This window comes from Jaculus jaculus, chromosome 13, assembly GCF_020740685.1.
Source record: "Jaculus jaculus isolate mJacJac1 chromosome 13, mJacJac1.mat.Y.cur, whole genome shotgun sequence".
NCBI lineage: Eukaryota > Metazoa > Chordata > Mammalia > Rodentia > Dipodidae > Jaculus > Jaculus jaculus.
Genome location: NC_059114.1, coordinates 84,154,298 through 84,179,710, shown reverse-complemented (window position 1 = coordinate 84,179,710; position 25,413 = coordinate 84,154,298). Strand labels below are relative to the sequence as shown.

The 25,413-nt window shown below is 37.4% G+C and overlaps 1 protein-coding gene across 6 annotated transcripts in view; it reads right to left on the bottom strand.

Annotated features, from left to right (window-relative positions):
* Nucleotides 1–25,413, bottom strand: part of Cdh18 (cadherin 18) — an 833,519-nt gene that overhangs the window by 75,977 nt on the left and 732,129 nt on the right. For all 6 annotated transcript variants that reach the window (XM_045132913.1, XM_045132915.1, XM_012947493.2 and 3 more), the window contains 2 exons: nucleotides 20,155–20,322; nucleotides 190–377 (listed from right to left, as the gene is read on the bottom strand). In XM_045132913.1, the coding sequence (XP_044988848.1) occupies nucleotides 190–377; nucleotides 20,155–20,322 (356 nt within the window). The remainder of the gene's footprint in view (nucleotides 1–189; nucleotides 378–20,154; nucleotides 20,323–25,413) is intronic.

The following is a 25,413-nucleotide window of genomic DNA, read 5'->3' as shown; positions in this document are numbered from 1 at the left end:
GTAAAAAAAATGTATTACCCTTAAATTTGACTGGAATAATGAAAGCGTGCCAGCGAGATATGACACATTAAACATGAACAGAAATCAGGAAAGACACATACTTAGCATATTCCAGATCTTTCCATGATAAATACATGCAGAAATACAGGTGAGTTAGGTGCATCATGAAAGTGAGGTTGTTTCTTTTACCTTCTTTAAGGAAAGGATTCCTTCCCGGGTGTCTTTGTCTGTGGAAATGGAGAAGATCCCAACTCCATCCCCATCGATGATGGAGTACGTCATGTCGGCGTTTGAGCCAGTATCTGCATCATTTGCCTTGATTTTCCCAACAGCTGAACCAACTTGAGCTGACTCAGGAACATACAGTTGATAGTGCTCTGGAAGACATTTCATACTACACTTACCAACTGAAAATTATTGTTGTAATACTATAAATAATATAACAAGAAAACAAGGATTTAGATTTAGATGAGAGTTAAATGAATGTTTTGTTAAAAAGTGTATCAAGTGGGCTGGAGAGATGGCTTAGCCGTTAAAGTACTTGCCTGCAAAGCCAAAGGACCTCGGTTCAATTCCCCATGACCCACATAAGCCAGATGCACAAGGAGGCACATGTATCTGGAGTTCGTTTGCAGTGGCTGGAGGCCCTGGCATACCCATTTTCTCTCTCTCTCTACCTGCCTATTTCTGTATTTCTCCCTCTCTCAAATAAATAAAAATAATAAAATAAAATAAATTTTAAAAGAAAATGTATCAAGCAGATATCTTTTATTAATTTACTTATCATTATTTATTAGTAAGTGTGTGTGTGTGTGTGTGTGTGTGTGTGTGTGTGTGTGTGTGTGTTTGGACACTGTGAATGAATGCCAGAAGGATGATCTATGTTTTGCTTCTGGCTTTAGGTGGGTACCAGCAGGCTTTGCAAGCAAGTGTCTTTCACTGCTGAGCCATCTCCCCAGACCATCAAATGGATTTCCAAAACTTAACATCATGTTATCATACTAGATTAATATAAATGTCACATTGTATGAGTAGTAGTTTACAGAGTAATAATTTGCATATTAGAATAAGAATTACATGATTATCATTAACAAGTAGAAATAAAGGCCTATTTACATTATTATATTGAATAAAATATCAAATGTATCTTCCTGTATATATATTTTGAAATTAAAATATGTATGTAAGAATATAGAATTTAATAGGAAAATAGAGGACAAAAAGAACATCTGCAACTGTGATTTAGACACAGTAAAATGTGTAATTTCATAGAAGCATCATAAATATTGTGATTTTTTACCACTAGTTTCCCATCAAGTTCTGTTGAGGATTTAATGCATTTTTTACAGCCACAAGCAAAATTGTTATCACAATTAAAACAGCATCAATGAACACATTTGTTATTCATTATTATGGCTATATATGATTGTACGGTATTTGCTAATCAGCTTTGATTTTGACTGTGTGTGTTCTAAGTGTAAAAATAAATATTATTCATTCTATGTCTATGTTTTAATGTAACCCATTTTAGATGACATTTTATCATATGTATGTGTCGCCAGTTTCACTCCTTACATATAATATCTATGTTTATGAGCTGGATTCATGAAGAAATTATTACACTCAATATAGCAGGAGATGCTATTTAATTAACACAAATCCATGGGAAATCAAGCAGACAATACAGAGAGGTGAGAGAATCATCAACACAATTTGTAGTCACATGCTCATCTTGGAACAGGTAAAAGAATGGCAAACCCACAGCCAAACAACAACAAAAAAAAAAAAAAAAAGAGAGAGAACAGACCCACATAAACCACATTAGAGAGAATAGGCAGCACTTACAACAGTTACCACTAAAATGCAAGTCAACATCACGGTCCTACACCAAATACTCATATTTCATTATATCAGAGAATCTAAAGAAATAAATTACTTTCTAGACTGAAAAAGGGCAGGTTCCAGGGTCAACGAGACACAGAACTGTGACAGAAAAGAACATCCAACATCTTCTGGCCTACACCCATGTGCATAAGGGGACACACACACCTGTACACACATGACATACACAACATGCGCATCCACACATTACACATGCATCAAATAAATAATCCAGATCTGATTAAAATGGTCCCCAGAGTGTGAAAATTGAGTTTATTGAAATTAAGTATAAAAACTCCTGGACAGACATATAACTTTGAAATCATTTTATAATAAATGCATATTTTAAAAGAAATTATTATGCACTGGGTGATTAAATATTTTGTTTGTTTTGAGGATACTTAAAATGGTGAATATTTAAATTTGACAACAAAATATGAAAATAATATATTGTTACATTTTTATTTAAAAGACTTACTTATGTGAAGAAACACTTGAAATTTTACCAAAATTAATTTACCCAAAATGAATACAAACAAGTAAATAATTACACTCATAACATGTGAGTGCTAACAAAGAAACACATGCATGGTAGTCATGGACACAATTATATATTACATATGATGAGATGTAAGCATTCTGATAATTGATATTAGAGGAGTGGCTGAGCGTGTGGCACATACTTCACATGGTGGGTTGCTAAGCTTGATACCAAAAAAAAAAAAAAAAAAAAATCAGACTACTGAGAGGCATTAAAGAAGTCATCTTTTGCCAGGCATGATGGCACATGCCTTTAATCCCAGATTTCAGGGGAGGCAGAGGTAGGAAGGTCACCATGAGTTCAAGGCCACCCTGAGACAACATAGTGAATTCCAGGTCAGCCTGGGCTACAGTGAGACCCTACCTCCACAACAACAACAACAACAACAACAACAACAACAAAAGTAATCTTTGTATAATAATATGTGATTTTCTGTTTACAAAAGACTTAACTTTCTGTTTAGCATGGGACAGTTGGAAGAATTGTTAAACAAAGATATGTATTCAAGTGAACTTAGCAACCTTTGAAAATGGTCTACACTGCTCTTAAGAATGTCCATGATGGAATTCAATAACATACATAAATCTACCTATATCAAAAAAAAATCTTTATAGAAATAAGATTATAAAAATCATAGTTCAGCCGGGTGTGGTGGTGTACACCTCTAATCCCATCACTCGGGAGGCAGAGGTAGGAGGATTGCCATGAGTATGAGGCCACCCTGAGACTACATCATGAATTCCAGGTCAGCCTGGGCTAGAGCGAGACCCTACCTCAAAAAATGAAAACAAGAAAAATCATAGTTTGTAAACTTGGTGTATTGTAGATTTTTTGCGTGTTCATATTATTTTAGGCAGAATTAGTGTCTGTGGTAAGTAGCAAGTGTCATACAAGAGACATAGACTTGCATGTCTTTGCTTAATAGGCCAAGTAGCCTTTCTCTTATCGCAAGATGTTCCTCAGACCTCTGTTCTCAAGGATGCAGAGATTTAATGTCTTAGGAGAGTAGTGTCTACTTTGCTAGAGGGCTAAAGGAAACAAAATATTGAGATATGACAAAATACATCCACTTTTATTACATACATGTTATGGAATGAATTTCATTGTACTAGAATCCATTTGGTAAAGCCCTAAACCCCCAATCATTTAGAATGTGAGTACCCTTGGAGATAAGGCCTTTAAATAAGAAATTAAGCTGAATAAGGTATCCTGAGTCTGACCAGTGGTTGGTGTCTACGTGAGAAGTAGAAATCTGCAGAGGCGGGCAGCTGGGAACGCATGGAGAAGGACAGAGCTTCAAGCCAAGCACACGGGGTCTCGGGAGAAGCAATCTGCTGCCTCCTTGGTCTTGGGGTTTAGCCTCCAGAACTGGTATAAACCACATTTCTGTGGAACACACTTTGTAAGTTAACAGCGCATATATATAAATGTCATAACTTTCCATATAGCCATACATCTTTTGTGTACACTTACATACATGCACATTTACAGCTCCTGAGTTGCACAGTTTTGCTATCATTTATATAACTGTGTAGATACTCCATTTACGATTTAGAGTTGGAGGTTGGAGTTCAGTAGCTACTTGGACAGAATCGATGTTAGAGTTGGGTTGATCCAAGTAAATGAAAATCAAAAGTATGAGGCTTAATTCTCAGTGCTGAAAGTAAAGGTAGAGCACGCCCTTACACCCTTTTCCTTAGGACATGTGCTTGAGAAGAATCTGGCTTTGCATGCTATTTGTCTTTCTCTCTCAAAAATTTCCTTGTAAAGCTGTATAAGACATGACAGCTTTTTGTTGGCAGATATCTCTTTCTCAAAGATAGAAAAAAAAAAAAACACCTTTTTATAATGGAATCATTAAACTAAACAGACCCCTTATTTAATCCAAGATTCTTCTGCCAGGTAAGCCCAGGCATTGATGCCCTGGTTTCAGTTTGGGCCAATATGGTCTTTTGGGTACTGCATTCAGGAAATTAAGAGAAATTTGTTTTTCATTCCCTTTAAATAAAATGATGTCCCCACAATTCCCCATGGCATTTCTGATAAACTGCATATGACAAGTGTTAATGTACCACCTGTTCACTGGAGGTCTGAAGACTACTTGAGAACACATATGTAATTGGCTGCGTCTTCCTTTCTAAAAATTTATTTGTTTATTTTATCTGGGTGTGGTGGCGCATGCTTTTAATCCTAGCACTCAGGAGGCAGAGTTAGGAGGATTGCCATGAGTTCAAGGTGACCCTGAGGCTACAGAGTGAATTCCAGGTCAGCTCGAGGTAGAGTGAGACCCAACATCCAAAAACAAAAACAACAACAAAAAAAATTGTTCATTTTTTTATTCATTTGTTTAGGAGAGAGAGAGAGAGAGAGGCAAACACAGAAAGAGTGAGTATGGGAGCTCCTGGGCCTACTACCACTGCAGATGAAGTCCAGATGCACGCACCACTCGGGGCATCTGCTTTATGTGGGTAATGGGGAAATCAAACACAGATCTCTAGGCTTTTCAATCAAGCACCTTTAACCACTGAGAATTCTCTCCAGCCTTTTTATGTTTGACTACATAATCTCAATTCCTAGGGAATACTCTTGATTCGCATTACATTAAATTACATGGTTTACTGCTTTTATTTTTTGTTTATTTGTATTTATTTATTTGAGAGTGACAGACGGAGAGAAAGAGGCAGAAAGAGAGAGAGAGGATGGGCATGCCAGGGCCACCAGCCACTACAGATGAAATCCAGAAGTGTGCGCCCCCTTGTGCATCTGGCTAATGTGGGTCCTGGGAAATCGAGCCTCGAACGGGGGTCCTTAGGCTTCACAGGCAAGTGCTTAACTGCTAAGCCCCCTATCCAGCCTGGTTTGCTGCTCATTTAATAATAACATTATATAATAGCATTATTACTTTGGTTTATGTCTTTGTGGACAGGTTTTCTTGGTTCAGAAAAGTTTGTTATTATAATTCTAGGCCCCAAACATGTTCAAGTTTATAATTACATGTTATTTGAATGAATACCCAGCAGTTATTTAATGGAAATCTATAAATTTGTTTGAGATTCTTTTATTTTCAAAAATTGTTACCCCTTGATTGTGAATCTGGGCACTTACTAACACAGTGCACTCTGATTACTCAATATTATTTGTGTGCTATGACGGGCATTTGTCATGGCTCACAGTATCCGCACATTATCAGGCTCCATATAGAATCCATGACTACAATATAGCACCACTCTCACACTTCGTGGTCAAGAGAGCAAAATGGAAAATTTTTCCAACCTATTGGTCATGCTTCTTTCTAAGAAAAAAGTTATCACCAAAGCAACAGGAGAGCTCTTAATAAGCTAAGATGTTTGTTCAATGTATTTGTACATTCCCTTGAATTGTTTGAGTAATGATTACAGAGCATATGTATGTGAGTAAGATAGATACAAATAGTAGATATTTAATCTTTCACAAAAAGTATAGGATAATCATATGCCATGACTCAGTGTAAGCACTATTAGTGTATTGGAGGGATGCAAGTTATTATGTGTTTAAAAAATTCTAACATTGACTTTTATTTATTTTTATTTTATTTTATTTTATTATTTACTTTGCTTTTTTGAGGTAGGATCTCACTCTGGCTCAGGCTGACCTGGAATTAACTATGTAGTCTCAAGGTGGCCTGAAACTCACAGAGATCCTCCTACCTCTGCCTCTCGAGTGCTGGGATTAAAGGCATGCGCCACCACGCCTGGCTCTAGCATTGACTTTTAAAGTTATTTAGTAAGTAAACTCTCTTTGTAACTTTACCTATAGCCCCAATTTTAGGATAACTGAAATATGTACGTTTAGTGTTTGTTGCAGACAGGTTTGCATTGCTGGCAGAAATCACTCAACCAAGAGCAGCTTGTGGCTAAAAAAGAGGTTAATTTTGGCTTACAGACTCCAGGGGAAGCTCCATGATGGCAGGGGGGAAATGATGGCATGAGCAGAGGGTGTATACCACTCCCTGGCCAACATCAAGTGAACAACAGGAAAAGGAGAGTGTTCCCAACACTGGCATGGAAATCTGGCTATAATAGCCAAAAGCCCACCCCTAATAATGCACTGCCTCCAAGAGGAGTTAATTCCCAAAATCTCCATCAGCTGGGAACCTAGCATTCAAAACACCTAAGCTTATGGTGTCACCTGAATCAAACCACCACAGTGTTTAAATGAGCCAAACACTGTCCCAGTAAGGAAATTAGCCCTCCTACATGCACGCGAGAACAGAAAAGGTTCAGTGGCTCTCTTAGTGGCCATCAGCCATGCAAAGGTGTCCCTCTGAATGGATAACAGGAGAGTCGCTGAAAAGTAGTTGTCTTCTGGAAGACAGCACTAGCTCGCTTAATGCCCACTATATTCTCAGATCCACAGAGCACAGAGTCAGAGCAGGAAGCCTCTTGGCCAAGACTTCCTAGTTGAAGTGGGGCTTTACCTCAGAGCAGAAGCCTGCATTGTGCTGAAGTCTCTGTGGCCATTTATATTCATGGCACCAGTTCGTTATTGAAATACTGTAATCAATTTCAAGGTCACTAAGAGTTGTTTGTTCATGCTCTTCTAAGTTAAATCCTTTATTTCATAAAAGACACCAAGTTATCTTCCTAGTAGAATATCAATAATTTGCATACCTGAAGTTCTATCCACATTCCTTTAATCTCGAAATAAGGATTATTAACAAGAAGTACTCAATCTTGTTAATTATTAATATTATCATGAAAAATAGAAAATATTTTGGAAAATAAAATTATCTCCTATAATAATTGTTCACTATAGAATCTAAATATTTAGAAGTTGTATTTTCTAAAATCTGGACAAATTATATATACTAGAAATGATTATGGATCAAAAGCCATAGATATAACAGTTGACTGACCAAATGGTAGGCGAGGAAGCTTTCATTTCCCATGAAAACATTAAAATGTAACTTGAAAGTTGCTGAACTAAAACCATGGGAGCATCAATGGACTGTAAAGTCTAAAGCAGTTGTTAAATGTCAATTAAGGAAAAGCTACACTGAAAATAGCAAGTCTATCACCTCTCAAGATGCAGAGAGCGTGATTTCAAGGAACTGGTATTCTAATTACAATTTATCTCTATGAAGAGTTACTCAAAAATGAAATTGTTTTATCTGGATTGACTAAAAGAGAAAACAAAAATCAGATTGCAACAAATGGTCATAAAATTGGGACATAATTCCTGATTTTAAATAAATTAAAAGATTTTAAGTAGCCACTCACATTGAAGATTATTAGACATTGTATAGTGCAAGCTATGATGAAAAAGCAAATCTAAGAACACCAAAATATATGACCTACAAGACAAACCATGACAATGGAGAAATGATGAATATATATGCATGCATATTAGCTAATATTTAAAGAGGCATCAAATCAGTCTCAAAATTTTCTGAAAAGCTGAAAAGGGGAGAACACCAGATATTTCATTCATTCCATGCAGGAAGACGTCTCCTTCCGCTGAAACAGGATGTGGCAATCATATCTGCGGACATGTGGGTTTCAAGTCCAGATTTTTACCATTAAAGTGACCATCTTGTTCCTCCTCTTCCCCTGCTTCTCCTTGAGAATGAACTGGCTTCTCCTTTCATGTCCCACCTGCTGAGAATATGGGTCCTCAACACCTTACCCACATCTGAGGTTATTTATTTTAGTAAAAGTGCAATTTATTTTTTATGTTCACCTGATCTCCCTTTTGGCAAAGCTTTCTTTGTAGCCTGTGGTTCTGCATGATTTCAATTGACCCACAGTAGAAATTTTCTGAAAATGGTAGTTGATGCTTTCTTGTCTCTGCTTTATCAAGTAAGTACATCTGTTATGTCAAACCTATAGAAAACGAAGCAGTGGATTGAATTTCAAAAAAAAGCTTGTAAAAATGATGCCTCATAGACATCTTCATCTTTACATCGTATTTATTTGTTTATTTCTGAAAGAGGGAGGGCAGCGGTCCATGGGCTCCTGTAGCCGTTATCTTACTTTTTTTTTTTTTTTGCCACATTCTCATTTAGTTCTTAAAGTCCTTCATGAGAATTGAAACTCAAATTATTAGTTGATGATTGCACTGCGTCCTATGATATTTTGACTGCATCCTTCATCTCGTTGTCATCTGGAATTTTGAATGTTTTCTTAGGAGGGTTTTATCTTTGTTTACTAAAATAAATAGGAGGCATCACTAGGTGTGGCAGCTGTAGCCTTATGAAACATTTTTTTTTCCATACTACAACTTAAAATACCTTCTTGATCCATGCCCTACAGAGTGATGATTGTATCAGGAGTCATGGAAAGAATATTAAGTCCATTGCACCACTCCATCAGAGGCCCCGGGTGACCAGGTGCACCGTAAATGGGAAGGAATATCTTAAAGCACTTTTTCTCCTGAGCAGCAGATTTCAACAATGGAATAAACTCTTTAGGAAGCTGTGTTGTAACAGATGTGCTGTCATCCAAGCTCTACCATTTCATTTATAGAGCACCGTCAGATCGCAGGTTCACTGTAGTGTTCAAGGGCCAAGGAGTCTTTGAGTAAGAAAATGGGCATCGGAGTTCTCACTAAGCTCAGCTGCATTTAACCCCTGGTTGGGGGCGGCAGGGGGCAGTCTATCCTTTGAAGCTTTGAGAAAATGGTTTGATTTCTGTATGATTATTAAGTTCTAGACTGATTTTTTTTTTTCTTCTCCTACATAGAGGTTACTCACCTACACTGGAAATCTCATCTTTGGAGTAAACATTTCTATTGCTAATCTTAGACACCTCTGATAGTCTGCAGCTTCCTTGTCAGCACTTGATGCTTCACCTCGAACTGGTGGCTGTGAAGATGGCTTTTTTTTTTTTTTTTGTTTTTTCTCTAAGCTTCATGAAACAGCCTCTGCTGACTTGAGCCTTTTCTTCTGTCACTTCTCCATGTGTCCCACCCATCCCATCACAGAGCGGTAGTGCTGTGACCTCGCCCTGGCTAGGCTTCCGTTCAGAGGAATGCCGAGGCTGATTTGACCTTCTACACAACCCCATAACATAGTCTCCGCTTCGGTAATTTGGATGTTTAACTTTATTTTGTATTTGCCTTCTTCCTTGAGGTAGGACTTTGATATTTTCATCATCCAGTGTTTTGAAATCACACTTGATTCTGCTTTCTTTTTAATGTTTGTTTTCTATTCTCTCTCTCTCTCTCTCTCTCTCTGAGTGTGTGTGTGTGTGTGTGTGTGTGTGTGTGTGTGTGTGTGCTGGCTGAGTGCTGACACACACACACCATGGTGCATATGTAGGTCAGGGGACAATCTATGCCCATCTTCTGCCTTCACTTATCATTGGAGGTGAGGTTTCTTGCTCAACATATTTAGTCTGTCCTCACTCTTTCCTATTCCGCCCCATTCTGCCTTGAGCTTCAGATGAATTCTCTTTGCTCTGTTCCCAACTTGCAGTCAGTTAGCATCAGTGTGCTGGGATTACAGAAGCCCACGAAGACTTCTGTTTTCTTTTTTTTTTTTTTTTAAGTTTTTTTGCATGGGGTCTTGAGATCAAACTTGGGTACTCCAACTTGAGTGGCGAGCTCACTACCAATGGATAACATGCTCCCCAGCACCCCGTCCATCTTGCTATTTGTTGCATGCTATAAGACCCAGCCTCTAGCTTATCTCATTTTTTTTTTTGAGCACAATTTCTAACTGAGCTAAATAATATGTAATTTCCACATAAATTGAGAGACATGTGGCTTCTTTACACTAGAACATGTCGAGGATTCTTAATTGACCTAATTCAATATGGTTACCTCTGTGAATATGGAGGCATGCATGAGGGAATGGCTAATGCTCAAGGCAGTATGAACAGGCACCGTGCCAATGGGCAAAGTATGCCATCTTACATGCACATGGTTCATGAGCCTCCCAGACAATATTAACCATAACCACAGACTACTGAGAAAGGGCAATAATGGAAAATTTTGAATTACTGTGAACATGGATAATGACTATAAATATGAAGTGAACACATGCTGTTAAAAATGACCTTATAACTTTTCATTTATATAAAAGCAACCAGCCTGACAAGATGTGCACACCTGTGCAATAGTGGCACACAGCTTAGGTGAGTAACCAAAATTTGTCAACATGACAAGAATTGATAACTGACTCTGGCAGAGATGCACCACCCCTTGCACATCAGGGAAGGCCCACGTGAAATCACAGAGGAACTAGAAAGGTGAGCAAGTGTTGCTTCCACAGCAAGCCTGATCACCTGGGACAGGGTGATGAAGACATACATTGAAGATACACAAAATGCACTGAAGCAGAAATCCAGAAGCTGCTGAGAACTCAACACCAAAGTAGACTTAAAACATACTGACTGTGGTGGCTTGATTCAGGTGTCCCCCATAAACTTAGATATTCTGAATGGTAATCTCCCCAGCTGATGGCAATCAGGCATTAAAGCCTCCTGGAGGCAGTGCATTATTGGGGGCGGGCTTATGGGCATTACTGGCAGTGCCCCCTTGCTAGTGTTAGGCACACTCTCCTGTTGCTATTGTCCACCTTATGTTGGTCAGGAAGTGATGTTCGCCCTCTGCTTATGCTGTCGATTTCCCCTGCCATCATGGAGCTTCCCCTCCATTCTGGAAGCTAAAATAAACCTTCTCTTCTCCCACAAGCTGCTCTTCATGGGGTGATTTCTGCCAACAATGTGAACGTGACTGAAACACTGACCAAGGCTCAAGAAATGTTGTGGAAGCGGGATGGAAAGGATGTAAGAGCTATAGGGTGGGAGGGGACATTCAGAGGCGTTACAGCCCCCACTGCTGCTCTCATAAGTGATAACCCGAAACTCCATGGGCAACACCAGCAACCCCACTAAGGGTTGAGGGTTCAGTGGAGTGGGGGCAGGAAGGAGAGAAATGATTTCGCCAATACATGATGTAACTGTGCAGTGTTTCTACTCAATAAATACAAATAAAAATAAAAGAAATATAGTTAACACAATTCAACTTTTTATGTAATAATGAATAACTAGAAAGAGGAGAACAGCTCAACATAATGAAAGCTAACAATCATACGAATTCACTTTTACAATGTACCTAGAACAGTGAAATTCTTGGAGACAACGGACTAACATTTAGTCTGGACATAGGAGGGAAAGAGGTAGTGGATAATTGGTCCAATCACTGTTTTGCAGTATGAAAAGTATTCCAGAGATGAATAAAATTATGCATAATATGAGAATGTATGCCTTATCACTGAACTATATATTTAATCATTTCACTTACTCATTTTTATTTATTTATTTTTAATCTGGTGTTTCTAGTGTTTCCTTTATGCAGCTGTTTATGCAGCTTATTTGCTAAGATGTGAGATGGTCTAACTTGACCTAAATTTTAAACATTATTTATAGCATTTTAAAGAGATTTTTGGGGGGGTTGGAGACATGGCTTAGTGGTAAAGTGCCTGTCTGTGAATCATAAGGACCCTCGTTTGAAGCTAGATTCCCCAGGATTCATGTAAGCCAGATGCAGAAGGTGGAACATGCATCTGGAGTTCATTTGCAGTGGCTGGAGGCCCTGGCACACCCATTCTCTCTATCTATCTGCCTATTTCTCTCTTTGCTCTCAAATAACAAATACAGATAAACACACAAAAAAAGAAAAGACTTCTTTCACAGTTAGAAATATATTATATACATGTCCCTAAGTTAAGTGTACTGCATGTTCTTGAAAACTGTTTAATCACTGATAGAATTAGAATGCTGTAGTTAAATAGATCTCATCATTTTGTCTGTTTTTGAAAGTACCATAATTTTGTATACCTTTATGCAGTCTATTGCCATGGCTTCTTAGACTGCATCATAAAATGGTAATAATTTCTTAAAGCACACTTCACAAGGAAAATCTTGGCAGAAATGATGAAAGGGTGTTTGGCTCACTGATTCTTGACCATTTTAATGTGCTTCTCCATCCAGGACTGCATTGACTCTAATCACATTTTAAAAGACCTTGTTTCTTTGCTTCAGTAACTTTAACAAGTGAGTTATTCCCAAAGTAAAACCAAGGCTCCAGGCTACATCAGGTGCAATCAATATGATCATTTAACTTATTCAGATTGTTTAATATCAGTCTAAGCTGAATAGCATTTCACTATACATTTGAAAGCTATGTACCTAGCTATGTAGATTTTTTTTAAAGAAAAATTGAGGAGTCTGTGTTTGATGATATGCAGAGTGAAGGCTAACCTTTCTGGGTGCTTTGTGTTTATGGATAAAGGGAACCAGACAATGCTCAGATATCTATTTTGATAGTTTTATATACACATGAAAATACATAACATGATTGGATGGTATGTAACGTAATTTTTTCCCTTCATGTGAAGATAGGTTGGTGACATACACACACTCTGAGAGACCCACTGAAAATGAGCTTTAAATGAAAGAGAGTGGGATGGAGATTTGAGCAGCTGTGAGGGAATGGGGAGTGGGAAACTGGTGAAATCCAAAAGGCCAATTTCCAGCAGAAAAAAAAAAAAATTGCTTCCCAGAAGTAAGGGTAGAAATGAAATAAAGCAGTGGTAGAAAAATCTAAATAATTCATATAATGCATGTTGTATATTTCCACAACAAAACACCTCACAGCACAGCATGGTGCACACACCTTTAAGGACAGCATTCAGGAAGATGAGGGCAGAGCATCACCGTGAGTTGAAAGCAAGCCCCGCACAGGGGTGAAACACTTGTTCAGAAAAACAGAGAGAAGAAAGAACTAAACGAAGGAGAGGGACAGGGATGGCGGGAAGGAGAGAAGAAAGAAAATAAAGAAGAAAGGAAAGGAAAAAAGTAATAAAAGGAAAATAAATGCTTTATATAATCTTTGGAGGAAAATGATGCAATCATGGACCTCCAGAATTGTTCATGTACGGTCACTCATCAGTAATACCAAGGCCACATTAATAAAGGAAAGTGAGGGCTGGAGATATGACTTAGTGGTTAAGAAATTTGCCTGTGAAGCCAAAGGACCCATGTTCAATTCCCCAGGACCCATGTATTCCATGAGGAACAGGGGGCACATGTGTCTGGAGTTCATTTGCAGTGGCTAGAGGCCCTGGTATGCCCATTCTCTCTCTGCCTGTCTCTCTTCTTTCTCTTTCTTCTTGCAAATAAATAAATACAAATAAATAAATAAAGGAAAGTGACAGAGAGGGAGATAGTTGAGTTGCAAAAGTGATTGTCTGGCAAGCACAAGGACCTGAGAGCCATCCGGTGGTGGTTGACTGTTGCCCTGGCACTGGACAAGGGAAGACACACACATCCATAAAGATCACTTGTCCGTTAGTCTAGCCTAACTGATGAGCTCTCAGAAAATAAGAGCCCTCTCTTGGGCTGAAGAGACTGTGCAGTCGTTAAGGCGCTTGCTTGCATCGAGCAGGTTTGAATCCCAAGTGCCTTTTTGAAGTCAAATGCACAGGAAGGCACATGCATCTGGTGTTCTTTTGTATCATCTGGTGGCACTGGTACACCTCTTCTCTCTGTCTCTCTTCTCTCTCTCTTGGCTTACAAACAAATAAATATTTATTTTATTTTTTTTCTGTAAAAAAAAAAAGTGCCCTCTCCCAAGAAAAACTGTATGGCATATCTGAGAATAAATGTCATAGTTGCCCTCTGGCCTCAACATACTCATGTGCACCCACACATACACATGTGTGCCCTTTCACACACGAATACACATGTACATATATGTATGCCACATAGAAACACATACATGCAAAAAGATGTGGCCAACACCAAGTGAGCAAGCCAGAAGAAAACAGACACTTAAATATCCCCAACATGATTTGTGTTTTGGAAATATTAGAAGAATGTTATTGAGGGATGGATAGATGGCTTAGTGGTTAAGGTGCTTGCCTGAAAAGCCAAAGGAACCCAGTTCAATTCATCAGGACCCACATAAGCCAGATGCACAAGGGGGCACATCTGGAGTTTGTTTGCAGTGGCTGGAAGCCCTGACACACCCATTCTCTCTCTCTTTCACTCTGCATCATTCCCTCTCTCAAATAAATAAATAAAAATAAAATATTTTTAAAAAGTGTTATTGAATAATATTGCAATGTGATGAGTATGATTTAGCAAAGAGAGAGGAGAATTTTCTCAGGTACCAATGATCTGTAGAGTGTGAAGTCAAAATTGTATCAGTGTTGGAGTGGGTACATAATTAATTCAACAGATGAGGTATGGTTGGGGAAAGCACATAGCAGGAAGTGAATTGATGTAGACAATATGGGTAAAACGGAATATCCATGTTAAAGAATGTTGATAGAAATAGCAAATAAAGGGCCTGTAGAAAGGCCTTTGTGGTTAGGACACTTGCCTATGATGCCTGAAGACCTACGTTTCATTTTCCAGCATCCACGTAAGCCAGATGCAAGATGCACAAGGTTGTGCATGTGCCTGGAGTTCTATTTGCAGTGGCTGTAGGCCCTGACATAGCATTCCCTCTCTCTCTTTCTCTCATATAATAAATAAATAAATAAATAAATAAATAAATAAATAAATAAATAAAATACACAATAACAAATTGATACCTACTTTCATTGATGTGAATCTTTGGAAAGCAGAGTAGAACTTAGATACCACTAAGACCGTACTGCAATTCCAACCACTCTGCTCCAGTCAGCCATTCCTCTGCTCAGCCACAAGGATACACTTGGGTCTGGCTTCACTCTCACCCCAAGGCTGGGTGAGGGAAAGAGCATAAAACTGTTTCTTTGTTTGGGCGGCTTTTCTGCTTGTCTCTGCTTTATAGTTTGGGGTAATTTTCTCTGTGATTACAAGCATGATTTCCAAATCTACCACATGCAGGTTCCTCCTAAGTCTCCCTACCCAAGCTCCTAGACTCCTTCTTCCCACATGTTTGTGACTCAGTCTAGCTTTCCTTCCCAGATCTCAGTCTAGCTTAAATAAACCCCACAATTTATGACTTTCCCTAGAATAAACTTAGTAATCCATTATAAAAAAAATGACTCTGAAAAGACCCTTTCTTTGGCAATTTAAAGATTCACTTCATATTTTGATGTTTTAAATAATGTTTTATGTTAATACTGATATAATATAATATACAGATTTCATGAAAATGTGGACAACAAATTTAAAACCATAGCTCTACTAAAACACTGGTGACAAAAATTTAAAATCCTGTTGCAAACTGAGATTGCTTAATGGTTAATGCACTTGTGGGCCCAGGATCAATTCCTCATACAGGCAGATGCACAAATTACATTTCAAAGTCCTGGTCTGCCCATACCCCCCCCCTCTCTCTCTCTCTCTCTCTTCTCTCTCCCTCTCTCTCTGCCTATCTGCTTGCCTACCTGTCTGTCTGCTGTCTTTCTCTCTCTCTTTCTTTACCTACCTCTCCCTTCTCACAAGTAAATGAATAAAAATATTTTTAATCTTGTTTTTACACTCTACTCATCCATGTAATTTCCTTTCTACTAACATTGTCTGACTAAAAATAGTTCAACACCTGTGATGTTTCTGAAATTCTGATGAAAATATTGGTATCAAATAAACTTGCACAATTGATCCTCTAATGCTGTGTGTCATGTTACCAATCATGATGTAAGATCAAAATTGTGTTAAAGTTGTCTGAACTGCAGTTTTTTTTAATCATGTTAAGTTCTCAAAGTTTTGTTAGATAAGCAAGTTTATCTTGTTCTATTGATTATTTGACATTTGATGATTCTTTTGCCAAGTGGATAATTTAATTTTCGAAAACGTCTCTAAAAATATAACTCCTTCAATTAGAATCAAGAAAGTTTGCTTGACAAACTTGCAAGTAAAGTGCCAGAATTTACATAAATATCCATCATAAGTAACCAGCGACTTCATGGCTCCCTAAGAATAAAAAGTGTAGATTCTAGCACGTAGTTAAACCAGGATAGGAGATGTCAAGGATTTTAAGATACAAATAATTTTGCTTCTATCCTAAGGTTAATATTAAAGAATTAACAATTTTACTTTTTAAAAATACTATTTTGTAAATATTTTAAAAATTGAAATACAATAACACTTGTATACTTTGTACATACACTAAAAAACAAATTTGCTCTAATTGAAGAAAGCTGAAAGCTGGTAGATAGAGTGAGTTCAGCTGGTATATGTGCCTAATGCTGTTTCTTTATTCATTTTGTTTGCACTGTGAATTGATTTGCCAAAACTACATTGTCAACAATCAAGACAATAAAACTGAAAATATATTTATTGACTATCCATATTTATCTTTATCTGTATGATTCATACCTATGTAATTCAAAAATATAATATTCTGGCAATCTATTAAATAATTTTGTGGTCTAACAAATATAAGAGTTATTTTAAAATTAGAATTAAGAAATGAGTGAAAGATGCAATATTTTAGAGTGTGGTGATGCATGCCGTTAGTCCCAGCACTTAGGAGGCAGAGTTAGGAGGATTGCCCTGAATTAGAGACCACTCTGAGACTACATAGTGAATTCCAGTTCAGCCTATGCTACAGTGAGACCCTACCTCAAAAAAAAAAAAAAAAAAAAAAAAAAAAAAAAAGAAAAAAACCACCCTCTTGTTAAAAGTTCTCCTTCATAACACTTTTAAAAATAAATTTTGTTATTGCTTTGATCTAAGTACCAGGCAGTCCTCTGGTTGGCATGAGCAATCTAATAATTCTCTACTAGCATGTCTTTGTCAATGGCAGAAGGCCTGATTGAGCCAGTTACCAGTTACTGGAGTTAACTCTACTTCTCAAACACTCAGCCAAAGCTCGTTTATATTATAGCTCATTCATATTATAACAAAGTGATAAGTAAGAAAAACACAAGACTCTTAAGCCATAGTAGACTTTTAGAAGAAAAAACAGAAAGATAAAGAAAGACATTTTGAGAGATAGCCATTAATGCTAATGTAATATTCATTGTAGTGTTGATGAGAGAAAGCCACCTCTCTCCCCTTTTTTATATGTGCATTGGTAAAAGCTTCACATGTGCAGAGATTCAAACTATTGGATCAGGATCTATTTCATGACCAGTATGACCTTTTTCAATAAATTTTCTTTATTTGCAAGGAGAAAGGAAGAAAGAGAGAGAGAGAGACTAAACAAATGCACACTGCACATCTCGCTTCCCATGGGTACCAGGGAATTGAAACTGGGCTGGCTGACTTTGCAAGCAAACAATCACTTCTATGATCTTTATGAAACTTGAACTATGTAGAAATGTATGCATTTCCTGATGTTTTGTTACTGCATTTAAACATTCTCTTTTAAACAATGGTGGTTTGACACTGTTTAAGCTTAACTTATTAATTTAACACTAATTTACTAAATATGGTCATTGGTTTGAACACTTAATGTAAAAATGATTCAGTTGTCATTCTTGGTTTGAGGGTTCCATAGTAGTACATAAGTGACAAACATATGAAAATAAAAATATGATGAACCAGCATACAAATGACCATGATAAAAGAAAACAGCCACACACAACTGTGCTAATTTTGAAGCAGATTTAAGAGAAATTAACAACAAGGATATTTTTAAAAGTGTGAATACATAAAACTTTCAGTTGAAATGGCATTGCAGAGCATTATTATACTACAGGAATAGACAATATTTCACCCTGGCTTAGACTGGTATCTACTGAGAAAAGTGTAAGAAACAACTATTGGAAAGGTATCTCATACTGACTTGTGAAGAGCCTTTATTGCTATACTATTACATCTACGTAACCACAACTTTTGAACATCGAGTATAAGATGGGAATCTGTGACAGCTCTCCTCCAGGACTGTTAATCGAAATTTAAGACTATTCTCTAAAAGATCATTGTTATGGGCTGGAGAGATAACACATCCGTTAATGCATTTGCCTGCAAAGGCAAAGGCCCCAGGTTCAACTCACCAGGACCTATATAAGCCAGATGCACAAGGTGGTTCACTCATTCTCGAGTTCATGTGCAATAGCTGGAGACCCTTGCATGTCCATTCTCTCTCTCTCTCTCTCTCTCAAATAAATAAATAAATAAATAAATAAATAAATAAATAAATAAATAAATAAAACATTGAAAGACCATACACAGTAGTATCATATAAAGAACATTCCAATATATCATCTTTATGTCTTTTAAACTCTGAGGGTGTCATAAATGTCATTTCTTTTTAAATTCATATTTTCTAATACCTTCCTGCCTCCTTCAGTTGCCTTTGTATTTTTAATATCTGTTTCTGGATTTATTTGATTCAGAACTCCCACCTTATTAATTCAACTGTGACCAGTTTTCAGAAGAAATGTGTGCATGTGTGCCCATATGTACCAATCATTCATAACATGCAGGGCTTTAAAATTTTCGCTCACAGAGCACATAGAGAACAGAATTGTATGGATAATGCCCATCTCAAAAAAAAAAAAAAAAAAACAGGGTCAACATCTCCATGAAATCTGAAGCGTTATCTCAGCTGGTAATTGAATTGCAATGCAAGCACAAGGACCTGAGTTCAGATACTCAGCACCTAAGTGAAAACTGACACACTTCATGTATGTGTGTAACCACAGTGCTGGAGAGGTGAGACAGAGGCTCTCTATGTTTTCTCATCAGCCAGTCTGGCTAAATTGATGGTTCTAAGTTCTGTGAGACCTTGTCTCAACAAATAAAAATTAGGGCTTGATTCAGGTGTCCCCCACAAACTTAGGTGTTCTGAATGATAGGTTTCCAGATGATGGAGATTTAGAATTACCAGCTTCTGAAGGCAGTGTATTCTTAGGGTTGGGCTTATAGGTGTGATAGCCAGTTTCCCTATGCTAGTGTTTGGCACACACTTCTGTTGCTATTGTCCACCTTATGTGGGTCAGTGGGTGATGTCCACCCTCTGTTCATGCCATCATTTTCCCCTGCCATCATGGAACTTCCCTTAGAGCTTATAAGGCAAAATAAATCTCTTTTTTTCCCACAAGCTGCTCTTAGTTGGGTGATTTCTATCAGCAATGTGAACCTGACTGCAACGGATGGCTTACTAGTTAAGGTGCTTGCCTGCAAAGCCCAAGGAACCATGTTAGACTCCCCAGGTCCCACATGATCCAGAAACACAAGGTGACATGTGCGCACAAGGTGACCCATGCGCACAACGTGGCACACACATTTGGAGTTTGATTGCACTGACTGGAGGCCCTGGCATGCCAATTCTCTCTCTGTCTCTCAAAATAAAAGAATAGATAAAAATTAAAAATAAAAAAAAAAAAAACGACAGCAATGGAGGAAGACACACCACTTCCATCTCTGAAGTTCACACACATGGGCACACACATGGACCGCACGTATTGGCAGCTTCACACATGTGTGTCTACACAAGAACATTCACATACACCATCCACATATGGGCAAAAAAAAAATAAAATGTTTTAGTAATTAATTTTTTAAAAGCATCTACATGAATGTTTTAACAATACTTAACTCCTCTTGGAAATGGAAGACTTTTTTAGCAGCACAATGTAACATCTAGCTGATGCAATAGAAATGCACACATTTTAACAGGTCTGCTTTGCTGCTATTCAGACGGAATTAGGTTATTCCTTTAGTCCTAATAGATGAAGGGAGGGAAACCCAAAGAAGAACCTGAGGGACAAAACAGAATTTATTCCTCTTTCAGAAAGTATATTTAAATGTTTCGCTGCTTTGACGTAAACGCATAGTGAGGGACAGGCAATAGGTACGTACTCTGCGGAAACCGTGGAGGGTTGTCGTTCACATCAGTCAAGGTGATGTTGACCGTCGTGGACCCGGACAGCCCTCCAACTTGTCCTGCCATGTCTTTGGCTTGGATGACCACTGAATAATGCTCTCTGGCTTCTCGGTCCATGTTGTGTAAGGCCGTTCGAATGACTCCTGCAAAACACGTGTTTGACAACATATCAGTTTCTGTTTTTCACTAACCACAAAGTTTTTGACACACACTCATGTTGTTGCCAGGAAGGAATTTTTAAAAAGCATGTGTTAAAGAGAAAGCCCTGTTACTGAAATTTAATGTGTAAAAAGTGACTCATTGAGGAATTTTTAAGCACATGCCTGAAATCATTTTGGGTTGTCAAATTAGGAAATTTTTGTGTTGTACATTTCCTGTGGAAGATGACCCCACGTGAAGCCCTCAGAATAAATGTATTCCATTTGCTAAAAGGTCTGACCATTCCATGGTTTCTTCTCCTTGGAGGTCTCAGGTATCAGCGCCGTGGCGACATGGGCTGATGCTTGTTGACATTGTTATATAGCAATTCGCGCAGCTTCCTCCTAGTGTTGTCAGTGTTTGAGGGTGGAGCACACTGGAAGAGCATGGACACCAGAACAGAGATTTGGGGCAGAAATACTAACATTTATCAAGGAAAACAATGTAGTTTTCTTGGCGGAAGAGATGGCTTCGCAGTTAAGTTGCTTGCCTGCAAAGCCTAAGGATCCATGTTTGACTTTCCAGATCCTATGTAAGCCAGACACAAAAGATGACTCAAGTGTACGAGGTCACACATGTGCACAAGATGGCTCATGAGTCTGGAGATCAACTGCAGTGGCTGGAGGCTGTAGCTTTCTTTCTTCCCACACTTTAAAAAAAAAAAATTTAAAAGGGGGGCTGGAGGGATGGCTTAGCAGTTAAGGCATTTGCCTGCAAAGCCAAAGGACCCTGGTTCCCCAGACCCATGTTAGCCAGTTACACAAGGGAGCAAACACATCTGGAATTCATTTACAGGGGCTGGAGGCCCTGGAGTGCCCATTCTCTCTCTCTCTTTCTCTCTCAAATAAATAAATGAATAAATAAATAAAAATTTAAAAAAATAAAAAGAAGAGAAAATGTACCTTTATGTCAGAAAATGTTAACAAGTATAAGACATATATGGAAGTAATGTAAAGTAGTAAGAACACCGTCTAAAAACCATAATTTGTACAACAGACACATATAAGTTTTATTTTTCAGCATGGATTTTGAATTGAATGAGGAAATGAAATATATTCTATACTGATTTTGTGATTATGCATACATTAAACAGTTTCTTCTCTCATAGATTAGAGCTTCTTGTCAATAAAACCTTAAATTTAGAAACTAAACTCTTGTTTTGCCACAGCCATTAAATATGTCATATTTTTAATTCTCAGGATTATAATAATAATAAATGTTCTCATTTATACACATGTATTCATATTTATCATTATAAAGTACAAAAAGTTACTAACTATAACTGCTAACTGTAAGATTTTACATATATCTGGATATAAAAGAAAAAGTTTTACATTGATGGCTAATAAAATGTAAATATTTAATAGTAGAAAGTATTAATGAATCAGTGGTTTTGAAGGCAGAACATTAGGGCAATTATTTTCCTTTGTAACTGAATTGATTGCATATGGAATGTCTTTGAGTGGAGATCCTCAGGCTTCTGACAAAAAAAAAAATCACATAAATTTAAAACATTGTGAACATATAATTGAGGGCATTCATGAAAACCTTCCTGAAGCTAAATACGAAGAAAATTATTCTTGTAAAAATAATTTATAATAATATGATAATAAATTATTCACTAACATCATGAATATGAAAAGGCCCCAAGCATCCTTATTAGAAGGAAAATATTTTATCACATATGGTAATCACTTAAGCAGGAATAAAACTGATACAGGAATGAACAAGTGAAGATTTTTGTTGTCATTGTTTTTTCAAGGTAGGGTTTCATTCTATCCCAGGATGACCTGGAATTCATTATGTAGTCTCAAGGTGGCCTTGAGCTCACCATGTTCCTCCTACCTCTGTCTCCCGAGTGCTGGGATTGAAAGCATGTGCTACCACACCCGGCAAAGTGAAGATTTTTGAAAATAGTTTATAAATGGGCATATGTGGTATACCTGTACTAGTTGAAGACTAAAGATGCCTTTGCCAAGACTATGATGCAAATTAGATTTGCCTCTTGTGAGGAAGCAAATAATTATTTTTAAGGAGAATCTTTGTCAATCAAGTTAATAATCTGATTCTTAGCAAAATACAAATATATAAAGATAAAGCCAATCATCGAGAAGTGAATGAGAGGAATTGTTGTTTTCACACAATGTGAATGCCAATCACTCAGCAGCATGAGGGAAAGAAAGTCAGTGGAATTCCTGATGCATAGTGCAAGCTTCAGTAATTGCATTGGAGTGAGATTGTTTCCCTTTTTCTCTCCTATATCTACCTCTGGAACAAAATGAAAAACATCTTAGCCATATTTACTCATGGGAAGAATTGACACACACCTCTCCCAGAAACAAATGCCTAGTGATTCATTTAAATCTTACAAGCATCTTCAAAACATGTGCTTAGCAATGCCTACTCCCTTAAGGGCACAGGAGGGACTGGGGAGTGTTATAGTCAAATTTCTTAGCAAGATTCACCATTTTTGTTGTTGTTATTTTTTGGTTTGTTTGTTTTTTCAAAGAACAGTTTAGCTCTTGCTCAGGATGACCTGGAATTCACTATGTAGCCTCAGGGTGGCCTTGAACTCATGGCAATCCTCCTACTTCTGCCTCCTGAGTGCTGGGATTAAAGGTATGAGCCACCATGCCCAGCTATAATGCTCCTTTTAACAAAGAGATGAATGCATTTAAATAGGGCAACCTAGATTACAGTGGGTACCCAGTACCTTTTGTTTTTCCCTTTCATATGCTATTTTTAGTATCAATTTAGGTTCACTTGAAAGAAAATTGGAACAAAGATCCTGTGACTTTTCATTGACTCCACACTTCTTCACTCCCAAACACTGATATCCCACATGATCGCCTGATCATTGTCACTTAAAGTCCAGGGTCTGCAGCATGGCTCCCTTTGAGTGATGTATGCATTCTCACGGTTTTATCACACAAAATATTTTCTCTGTCCTAGAACTGCTCTTCCTTCTACCTGTCTATTCCTCCTGGGGTGGTTTGAATAGAATAGATGGCCCCCAATATATTCAGTTCTTTATTGTTTGTAGTTTGCATCTGCTGGCTACCTGGCTGGAGGCAATGCCACTGGGTGATTTTAAGGTGTGGTGGTGGGTTTCCTATTTCAATCTAAAGATATGCAAAGTGTGCCTAGCTGGAGTTCCTGAGGTGTGCTGTGGATTTTGACCTTTAGGCTTATAGTTCTCTCCCTCTGCTTGGTCCTGTGAAGGCAGGCCAGTTTCTTCTGCCATTATGGAACTTCCCCTGGATCTGTAAGCTTCAATAAACCCCTTCCTCCATAACTGTGCCTGGTCTGGAAGTTCCTCTCAGTGAACCTGAAGCTGTCTGCTACACCTCCCAATCCCCATCCTCAGCAATCACTAATAAACTTACTGTTTGTAGGGTATTGCTTTCACAAATGTTGCATTATTGAAATACATGAAGATTATTAGGTTAGACTGCCATCTTTCACTCAATTTTCATTTAAGTTTGGTCCATGCCTTCCATAGCTTGGTAGGTCAGTCCTGATTAGTGCCTATTAATACTTTGTTATCTGGAAATAACATGTGGAGCAGAACATTATCCTTAATTGCTTGTAAATTTTAGTGGTTATAGAAAAAAATTGCCCTAAATCCCTACGTAAAGTTGTTTTTATTTACATATATTTAAAATTCATGTGGATAAATACTAGGAAAATGTATTGCTGCATCATAAGACACAAGTATAGTTCAGTGTTGTTAGAAATTAGCAAATTGTCTTCAAACATACATGAAAATTTTACATTATCTGTATTGATAATACCTTTATTGCCTCTATCCTTGCTGGCCTTTAAGAATGTCAGTTCTCTTAATATTGGCCATTCTGTAGGTACACACTTCAATCTATTTTAATTTGCATTTCTCTATTGACACATGCCATTGAACAACTGGCTATAGTTATCCTTTTGGTGGGGATTTTTGTTCATTATTTTAAAACAGGACTGCACATTCTTCTGTTAGTGTTGGGTATTGTTTTTATTCTCTATTTTAGTGACAATATGTTTTAATAAATGTTTCCAGAGAATTTGAACTAATAAGACAGCTAGATAGGTCCTAGATAGATGAATATATAATAGGTAGATGTCAATAGAAAATATGTTGGTGGATGGATAGATGATAGAGAGATAGATAGATGATAGATAGATGATAGATAGATAGATAGATAGATGATATAGATGACAGATGACAGATTGATCTTAGGAGAAATATTTTTACATGGTTACAGAGGCTATAAAGTCCCACATTTGCCATATGCAAACTGGATCATGAATGATGGTGTATTGTAGAGAACCAGAAGTTTTTGGTTGACATTTCTATCAGGCCAGCAAGGTTATAGGTCAAACAGTCTGCTGGGATGAGAGATTCTGATATCTTTCATGTTTTGCTCATCTTAGTCCTTGTAATCGAGTGGACTATAATCACTTACATCAGGTGGCATCTACTATGTAGAGGGCATCCACTATGAATCAGCATACTCAAATACTGATCTTATTGGAAACACATTCACAGGCACATCTATAAAAAAAATTTAGAGAAATAGGACTAAACCATGACACAGCCCAGCTATTACAAAATTATCTATTACATACATGAATTTTTTTGGTCAAATATTCTTTTTTATAACAAATCTTCCAGCACTGAGTTGAGCTCTTGATTCTCTTGAAATGACTTTCAGAAGCAAATAATAATAACTATTATTATTAATAATAATAAAACTAGTAATGAAGTTATACTATTGTACAAAATTATGTCACAAGTAAGGCCTTTTATGTTGATCCAAAAACTTTCCAAAATATCCAAGGTCCACAAAATGTGTTCCCTATGTTGTCTTCAGGAATATTTTAATTTACACCCATATGCACACCAACACACACACACACACACACACACACACATACAAGCATGAGTTTTTCTTCTAAGAGAAGCTAATGTTGTTTTTGTTATTGTTGTTCATTTTAAACCTCATTTTTTAATTGCTGCTGCATAGGGAAGTGATACACTTTAG